The sequence below is a fragment of the Dendrobium catenatum genome, unplaced genomic scaffold, assembly GCF_001605985.2.
Source record: "Dendrobium catenatum unplaced genomic scaffold, ASM160598v2 fragScaff_scaffold_134, whole genome shotgun sequence".
Lineage (NCBI taxonomy): Eukaryota > Viridiplantae > Streptophyta > Magnoliopsida > Asparagales > Orchidaceae > Dendrobium > Dendrobium catenatum.
In genome coordinates, this window is record NW_021318596.1 from 1,600,915 (window position 1) to 1,611,062 (window position 10,148).

General features: G+C 35.1%; 1 protein-coding gene across 1 annotated transcript; it reads left to right on the top strand.

Moving 5' to 3' along the window:
• Nucleotides 1–248: 248 nt before the first annotated feature.
• LOC110111412 lies at nt 249–5,266 on the top strand. The gene is made up of 8 exons (XM_020843277.2): nt 249–372; nt 460–646; nt 924–1,056; nt 3,229–3,299; nt 3,383–3,460; nt 4,512–4,599; nt 4,896–4,951; nt 5,052–5,266. The coding sequence occupies exons 1-8, from the start codon at nt 307–309 to the stop codon at nt 5,129–5,131; spliced, it is 759 nt and encodes a 252-aa protein (XP_020698936.1). The 5' UTR covers nt 249–306; the 3' UTR covers nt 5,132–5,266.
• The last annotated feature ends 4,882 nt before the right edge of the window (nt 5,267–10,148 follow it).

Consider the following 10,148-nt stretch of genomic DNA (forward strand, 5'->3'; position numbering starts at 1 on the left):
AGCAACTGTTCCTTATTAATAATATCTATAGAGAGGGATGCATACCAAACCTATCAGTTCAATTCACTAAAAATAAAGAATTTCGAGATTCCCTCAGATAATAACATGCGCAGATTAATAAGGTAAGTCAGAAATTTCTGGCCCTACCTATCGTTCCTGTCCACACTTAAAATTTTGAATTGGACCCCAATGAACTTAAAATATAGCCGTTAGAGACAAAAAATTCCACTTATTTTCTGCTGCAGCAATTAAGCTAGGGCATCCTCCTATTCCTTGCACTCTTCTCTTAGCTGAATCGACGACGCCATGGGACATCCCCAAGCAGAATGCGAGTATGAAAGCTTTCGAAAAGCTCGAATTTCAGAGAACAAGGTTAGTTCCTCAGCTTAATTCCATGGATTTTTTACCTTCACAATAGTATCTAATGTATGCCCTGGCTTTTGATTTGTAAATTTAAAGGCTAGAATGGCCTTTCTGAACTTAAATCGCTGCGCCGATGAGCTTCGCTCCATCGTTTCTTCTCCCAAATCGAGTGCAAGAAGCACGAACAGTCCAGGGAAGAATAAACTCAAGGGTTTGGGTTCCCTTCGGCGCTCTGATAGATTGAAAGGGAAACCAGCAGTCGTAGAACTACCATTAGATCGAGGTATTCCATTTTTTTTTTCTCCTGAGCCCTTCCTGATCTCAAGTTTAGATGATTATTATTTTTATTATATTGTGGGCTCATTCGGTTTCTTGTTGTTTAGAAAATATGTTTTAAGAATGATGATTTTATTTTCAGTCATTTCGGAGGGATTTTGAAGGTAGTTGAGAGTTTGAAATCAAACTGCTTCTGATCAGATTATGGAATCTAGCAAATAGCTTTTTAAATTTTTGTAACTTCAAACATACAACTGAACACTAAAACAATATGTGGGTCTCAGATTCTTCGGATCCAGCACCAAAAACAAGATTGGCAATGCCGGCATGGAGGAGAATGGGGTTGGTAAGCCGTGGAGGTAGTGCACGAGGAAGCGTCTATGACTCTGTTCTGGGCATTTGCTGCCATTTCTGCAGGTTCTCTGGTTTATTAGTTTTCTTTCTGCCATTTCATGCAAGGTTTGAGTGGATGTTTAGAAATGAAGGGAAATAGGAGAAAGTGGCTAAAACTCAAATTAATTTATAGGCTCCTAGTCAACTATGTATTTTATTTAGTTCATTATATACTACCTTCAATTCAAACCCAGCAAGGCTTGTTTGATTTTCTGACATAAGTAATGTAATGTTTTGTTTTTCAGTGTTTGGTTTGGTGATATTTTCAAATTAACAATAATTACATAAGCCACGTTTCAGTCATGATATCTAGATAATCTTTAGACAATTCAAACTACATTCGAGCAAGCATAGTCAAACTCGAAATTTATTTTAGATGGCATTCAAGGATGATTTTGAACCAAAAATAAAGTCGAGTTGAATTTTGAGTAGTTTTGATTTTCAATGTTTTTAGCAGACCATGCACACTCACAATTTCATGCATCCACATTCAACAATGATGGAAATCACTTCTCAACTCTCAAGATCTGAGAGAACTCCATCTTAAGAGGGATATAGTCAACATGATTCAAAGAAAGATGTTTCATCTTGATTAACTCAGAAAAACCTAATTTAGCTTGTTCAAGAACGATTTAGATAAGATAAAATTCACATTACTCCTAGCCAGGACCCAATCTAGCCTTCAGTTGCTTTCAATATCAAATCCACCACCCTCAAATCTGTGCCAACAGTTTATCACATGTTGAATAAACTTTACAGAATACATGATGATTGATTTAATTATCCATGACTTTATGGACTGTTCATACTTTTTCCTGGGTTCCATTTACCATACTTGTATGATAGCATATATTATTCGAGTGTGCAGTCCCAAAAATAAAGTATTTAAGCACTTCCCAAATAATATTTGATTTAATCATTCATGATCTCAAGGGGAAAGCTCATTTTTCTTCCCATTTAGATAGTGGATACGAGATAAATAAATGTTTAAACATTTTAAATTCAATCTAGGTCGCTCCTGCCTTGTAGGGAATCTCTAAATGGTCTTGAGATTTCCTCAGTAAAGTACAATTGTCAAGTATATCAGTGGTCTTGATATAGCTAAAAGTTTTGGTCAATGCCAAATTCTGCAACATCATTGAATGAAATATAATATGTCCATATGTGAGGTGATTTTCCATAGCTGCTAATATCCCATTGTGCCTTCAGCTTACCAATTCCCGTATTTAATGCCACCAAGTAGTAGAACGACTGATTTGGAGCTCATTTTCCCTCGGCTGTTCAAAAAAGGAGGGAACTGTTGCTTGATATGGAATTGATTTTGCGCAATTGTTACATAGTGTTTAATATTTGCATGGTTGATTGATTTAAGCAAGAGTAACCTAAATTATATCGTTCAATTATTGATTAGTAATTATATTGTATAATCATCTCAATCCTCATTAACTTATGCTTGTCCAAACTATCTGAGTTTGCTTAATAAATTTTTCATCTCCATTCAGTTATGTTCAATTTTGCCTCTACTCATGGGCGTAACCCCCTTGATGTAAGGGTGTGCAAATGCCACCCTCCAAAAAATAAATAATATACTAGTGGGGGCATTTTTTATATTCCCCCCACCCATTAAAAGAACATTTTTGCCCAACCTAAGCCTTGTTGCCCATCCCCAGAGTCTGCACTTCGCAACCGCTTTTGCTTTTCGCGCATTCGATGTTCAAGACATCGCTGCCTCGCAACCGTCTTCTTCCCAATCGCATTCGACATTCCCAATATGTAATTTGAAGATAAATAATAAAAATTTCCTCTTAGAAATTTTTTAGTATTATGTTGGTTAAATTTTAAAAATAAATTATTTTGTTATTATTACTATTTGATGTTATTATTTATTTATTTATTATTATTATTATTATTATTATTATTATTATTATTATTATTATTATTATTATTATTATTATTATTATTATTATTATTATTGTCTAATTAATTAAAATTTTGTCCAACCTTAAAAAAAAAAAAAGCTGGATCCCCCCTTACCTCTACTAGCACTAAACTTAATTTAATGCGTGGCTCAATACACAAACATCAACCAAACTATCTTTTTTCCAATCTTTTTTCGCCTAGCATATTGATTTTATCTGCATACTTCGGTAGTGCATCACTATATTGTATAATCATTCCTATCCACTTATACTGTAGGCAAAAAAAGCTATGCGGTGAAGAAGACTGCAACAGATGCAATACTGGAAATATCAACCAGCCTTGCACTGGTGAAGAGATTAAAGCAGCATCTTCTCTTTTGTATTTTATTCCCAATCGAGTGATATCTTACAACTTTATATTCCATTGATAGGCAAGACAGAATGTTCTGTGTGCCATTCTTCTAATGGAATCTTGTGTCGTGCTTGTCTCAAGGTTAGATATGGTGAAGGTATAATGCTTTCCTAGCTTTTTGCTTCTGTGTTTAGCTTCTTCTAATGGTGACACAGAAAAGTTGGTGTAACTTACTAATCTCTTTTTATTAAAAGGATTTTTACATGCTTTGTGGTAGCAGAAACTTGCTTTAAAGCAGATAAAAAAAAAAAGATTTGAGTTGGTTTTGGTGAAATTTTCTTTTGAGAAGTTTATTTTAAATATTATTTTGAAACTGCTTTGTTAAGCATAAATCATTTCTTCAAACAGCTTTTGAAAAGTAGCTTCTCAACTTTCATTATAAATTCCCATCAAATGAACCCTAATAATTCTAAAGGTTGGCTTTCTAAAGCAGCTTTTTAGTACAAAAATTTTCTTAAATAAGAATTTTTATACTAAAAAGCTGCTTAAGGAAACAGTAAGAAAGTTGTCCTAAACGAAGCTTAAGAAGAGATTGTTGATAGTTGCTTTATGAAATAGATCCACAAGGTAGTTCTTCGGTCTAAACTTTTAGAATAAAAAATTGGCGTTTACCCAAATGAACCTCCTGAATTCTGCTATGAATAAATAAAAGGGGTATTTTAATGGATAATTTATAAGTCCAATCATTTTATAGGTTATTAGTGTTATAAGGTTGTTGAAGAAGTTCCATGTGCTCTTCTAGCTTACAAATATTCCTCTCAGGTAAACTAGAATATGCAAACATAATGAATGAATTTGATCTCAATGCCTATCTCCTTTCTCCCTCAATCTCTTGGAGTTATAGGCACCCTCAAATTTCCTAGATTCTTCTACCTCAATTATTTAGAATTTTAGGAGAAATTATTCTGTGCGGAAACCGGACGCAAAACGTCATCCGGAGATCAACCAGAATGTGTCACATCAGTGGTATCGAGAGAAGGGGTAACGTGACGCATTCTCTGGACGGTGTTCGGCGTCTGCACGGAATAATTAATTGAGTTTTAGATGCTCAAAATTGCCTAGTTATCTTATCATTGATGATTTTCTGTGTTTTTCTCTGTTTTCTGGTTTTTTTTTTGGTATCACATACATTGCATTTTTTTTTTCAGATATGGAGGAAGTGAGAAGGATGAAGGACTGGATGTGCCCCCACTGTATTGAAGAGAAAGGCAACAAACCTTATTGGATATGTAACAGGTGACCAATATATGCTAAGAGCTTTTCACTTTCACTCTCATTGATCTTTTCCTACAACACCTGAACTGGAAATTCAGTTTTCCTATACCAGAGTTAGAAATTCACTGAATTTGCTGTGCAATGGCTAAGAATTTAGTCTGTAAATGAGATGGTTTAAGCTAAATTATAAAATTTCTCTCATAATGTTCATCCTTCAAAGTATTATTCACTTATTTGAGAACATATTTTTCTGAGACAGAAGCAAAGTTTTTTTTATCAACTTTCTTCTAACAAATCTTTCCTACAAATGGTAGCAGTTCTCTATGTTTGAAGAAGCGAAAGATGACACCAACTGGAATTGCTATTTATCATGGTTTGTTCATCTCATCAACTTACTGAGCTAAATTTTAGCTTCTAATTTACTTTTATTTTCTATATTCTAAAGATGCTATTATGGTGTTGTTGGAGCACAGCTCGTGAAAGAGGGTACAAATCAGTGGCACATTTGCTTATGGACGAGTTGAAGAAAGCTGAAAAGCAGTTCAAAAAGTAGAAGAAATTCGAAGAAAGAGAACATTTGAGGATTGATGGTTACAGGAACCAGCACGGCTTTCAATCAAGATTTTTGTTTGCATAATTTTATTGGGGATTCTCTTGAGAGTCTTGTAAAAAGGTTAGCAAAGATGGAGTTTCATGATGTTGTCCTTGATAGGTTTAAGCTTCAACAAAAACAAATATGTTGCAAGTGCAAAAAATTTAACTGAATTTGAATGGAAGATTAACGGTTTAGAACTGAGTTTTATGAGAGATTTAATGCTTGTTTCGGACGACTTTTTTACTGTTTTTTTTTTTCTTTTTCTGAGATAATAGATTTTATTCCATCAATGAGAAGGGTAAAAACACGCAATCACAAAGCTAAAAATACTACAGTAAGCTACATATTACCAAATAAACAAAATAAAAATAAATAAAAAAATTGAAGATAACAAAAGGAGGACAGAAGCTCATTGGACTCAGAAACGTCACTCAGTTGCAAATCTTAGATCATCCATTAGAGGCAGAAAATACAGCAAGAAGTCCCAATACCAACCAGATAACCACCAAGATTGCCAAGACAAACCTATAACCATCAAAGGTGTCGTGCAGGAAACCTGTCACATCATAGTCCGACCACAAAACCTTGCCACCCATCCAATCAATAGTCAAAACCCACCAGCAACTAGCGACCATATAAACAAATAAAAGCCTGCCAAATAGAGTAGCTCCCAAAAAGAAGAACACATAACACCGCACCAAAGAGGGTCCACACCCATTAAAAAAAGGCCAAACCACAGCACAACAACATCAATTACTTTCAATTAGATTTACACCTCTGTCGCTTACCACCCCCAATGGAAAAAGCCTTCTCAACAATGTGATTCTTCTTCAAGTTAGACATTGCATTAAACCCCTCGTGCACATCCAACAGTAGTATCATTCGAATTCACTGCTAATTGAGCTTTCATATCCTCATTAGAAATGATATTAACTGGAACTTCAACCATTAGCACCAATCCTTCCGACAAAGAAGAATCAGGAGTTGATAAAGATGGTTCATCTAAGGAAACAACCAAATCACCTGTTGGATCATTTGAAACCACCGTGGTAACATTACACACATCCATGTTATCTACTTCTAAATTGTCTTGAAATGAAACAAGAGCTAAAGAATCGTTCACAACATGAGCAACACCCTCACCATCCTCATGATCATCAAAATTAACATTACAATTATCCAAATTCTCCGGAACATGTGCATCAGCCTCCTGAACCACTAGAACAACGGGAAACCCACCATTAGAAATAACCAAGGGAGGTCCCACAATACCAACATCAATGGAATGAACAACAGCCCCAGATGCCTCCACCCCAAGATCATAAACCACCCCATTACCCGCACTAATGAGGACCTCATTAGAAGATGTAACATGACATAAAAGATTAGAAGAAACAACACCAACATTTCCATTAACAACAACATTTTCCACAGCACCAGTTTCATTCCCAACAGTCTTAAGAGGATTAACAGAAATAGCAGGTCCATTCACTATGACAGATGACAGGGTTCGACACTCCCCCTCACATGCCCAAGAGCTTTACATTGATCACAAAAGAGAGGGAAAGCCTCCATCTCAACACTCTAGATGTATCCAAACTTATCAGGACCGAGCCATATTTTTTTTCGAATACTTTTTAGTTATGTCAAGTTCTACTAAGACAAGCACAAGAGAAGGCCGAGAACCAATAGAGGTGGTGCTGTCAACTTTTAATGGGCGACCAAACAACGAGCCCAAATTGTGAAGAATTTATTGGAGAGAATAGATGAGGCCATAATTAGGGAATGAAATCCAAATGGGAATAACAGAGGATTCAACACCGATATCAAGGGAGGGAGACCATTTGATTAATTTCATGTAGCAATTTTAAATAAGGTATGTGGTAGAATACCTTGCTATAATCTAGGTCACTCTTCAATTTAATCAACACATGACAGAAATCAAGCAAGGTTACCCAGAAATCAGCAGTGAGCTAATGGTTGAAAAAAAAAAAGCCTACTAATAGAATCCAAGCTAGAGTGACGGGAAGGAAAAAAATTAACGAAGGCATACTGGAAGGGTGTCACAAGTGAAATGATCTCCTCTTCTGAGATCCACACAGATGGTAAACCCCGAAAGGAAGTCGTTTTGATCTCCGAAAAATAAACATCAGAGGCAGAACTAGATAAAGCATCCAAGAAAGAACGCGGCTCCTTGGATCCACCCAAAAAACTAGGATCCAAGAATTGATTTTCCGCCATACGCCACAAATGTCCAAAGGGGACGAAGCGGGAAATAAAAGGCACAAAAAATCAAAGGAAAATTTTCCCTAATCCAGAGAGACGACAGCAGTGGAGCGTTGCCAGAGAAAATCCAGTGGGAGAAGCCTAGGCAGAACGGAATGGAAGATGTCCTAGCTCCACAGGAGAGAAAACCAAATCCTTTGTTGTGCTTAGAACAAGTTGTGTTGTTATCAAAAACAAAAGGCACTTCTTACTATTTTCTAAAGCAGATTTCTAGTGTAAAAATTTCTAGTTAAAAAAATTGTACTAGAAAGCTACTTTAAAAAAGTAGCAAAAAAGTCATCACAAACAAAGCCTTAGACTTCATTTGGGACGGCTTTCTTATTGCTTCTTAAAGTGGCTTTCTTATTGCTTTTTAAAGCAGCTTTCTAGAATTTTTGTACTAAAAAACTACTTAAAGAAATAGTAAGAAATTTGTGCCAAACAAAGTGTGATGCCCCAGATATCAATAGTGAAAGGATTCGTCGACAGTCTTGATCAATCTCCATTCCTGCTTCCTTGCTCGGACCTGAAAATTTTAACCACATATAATGAGCTTACAAAGCCCAGCAGGTCACCAAAGCCTACAACTAAAATCAAAGCATGGCGATGCTATCAATATGCAGGTCAATCAAATCAAGTCAATCAATGGTCAATGAGTCTATGCAATGCGGAATCATCAGCCTGGACGGTTCCCAGAACTATTCTCAGGACGATATTTTGAACAGTACAGATCGGCCTGGATGATCTCAATATCGTCCCGGACGATCCTGGGAGGAAAATTCAATCTAGAGAGAAACAGTAAGGGAACGAGGTATCACACAAAGCCTTGGGCATTTGCATCTCTATTTGAGGGCGAGTAGTTATTTATTTGCTTCACTTCAATCTGAAGATTGAGGATTTAAATCACAAAAATTATCTCCTGAATATATATGCAAAGTTACATAAATCATCTTTTCCCAAAATTATATCGATGAGAAAGAAATCTCTGGTAGTAGGTATTTACATGGAAACTTTGGAGCAATGTTTTAAACTGCTACCAGTATTATTTGAAGATCACCAGTTTGAACTTGAAAAAGGACTCATTAAAATTTATGATTAAGATTATTATGTACACCAATTCAGTCATTATAAGATTAGTAGTTTGAAATTTAAAATTAAAAAAAAAAAACTCTTTAAAATTTATGTTTAAGATTTTTATGTCCATCAATCTTTGTGAGAAGTATCATGTTGTTATGTCCCCATGATCAAAGAGAAAAAATTAAGGGAAAAAATGAAGTTGTAGGTCTCCAATAGTTAAACTTGATTACCATGAATATTCATGCATTACATATATTAGAATCTTTTAAAAATAAATTCATGACTATCCAAACTTTCCAAACTTCGAATTCAACAAATTTATAGTTAACTTTAGCATCTTAATGAGATGAATCCATCAACATCAAGCATGATCCAATTCGAGCCCAAATAAGCCTATAATATCAAATACATGAAATATAGTTTAATACTTCAATACACAAATTAAGGAGCCAAACAATCTTCAAATCGTATATTCTTATACTCAAATCAAGGGGCCCATTGAAACTAATCTAACAAGCCCAAGATCATTTGACTTTTGAGGACTTTAAGATATTTAAATATTGAATAAATAGTTTATGATCAAAGGATTCAATATGGGTTGTTGTTACAAAATTTTGGCATAATTTACTACAATGTTACTCTTAAAATATTATAAATAAACATTCATTCTCCACATGGTAGAGATCTTGAACAGAGATTAGATATCTGATGAACTCTAAAGCCCTACTTGATATTCAACTCTGACAATCACCATTAGCCACCACTATCATTTGACTATCATTATTCAATCACCATTGCCTGATCATCTTTGCCTAAACAACGTCGTTGGTCTTCCTAATCAATTCATCATCATCTAGCCATCATTTCCCTACCTTTGTCATATAACAACTATCGCTAGATCATCCTAATCTATCAATCATCATTCAACCACCATAATTCAATTATCATCGCCTGACCCCATTGCATGATCGTTTCCATTGGACCATCATCAACTATCCATTGTTGATGAACTAACATCATCTGACCGCAGTCACCCAACTAATATCATCTGACCATCCTTCTCATTTCTTTCAGTAGTACTACCACAAACTTTACTACAATTATAAGAGATCTAGCAAGTACTTTCAACTTTGTAATCTCATCTTCTCTAGTTTGGAGAGAGAGGTCTTTTGTAACTTCAAAAATAAAGTGATTATTTCAACTGCGCCATGCTCCATTTTTTTATCTTTCTAAATTTTTTATATGAAAACTCAGGTGTCCCGTGTATTATTATCTTTAATCCATTTGTGTGTTAGATCTTTGTACAAATCTAGGACATAATATTCTTTAATTGCTATGAATTTTCTATCACATAATAGTTTGGCTATGGCTAGGGGAATAAATATACTAATTTTAGAGCAAAACCATTTCAATGGCTAATAGGAGCAAGACTAGTGGCATTGAATTTTCTCATTCCAACAGTTCTCAACCCAATAATATGTATGACAACTATGGACATCGTAATCAAGAAATAGTGGGCCATCAAGACCCATCCCTAGAGGTTCAAACATGCATGATAGAGGATCAACAAGCCTGAATCTTATAAATATTAAGGGAGGCAGATCAATAAAAAGTATCATCATAGAATGATGCA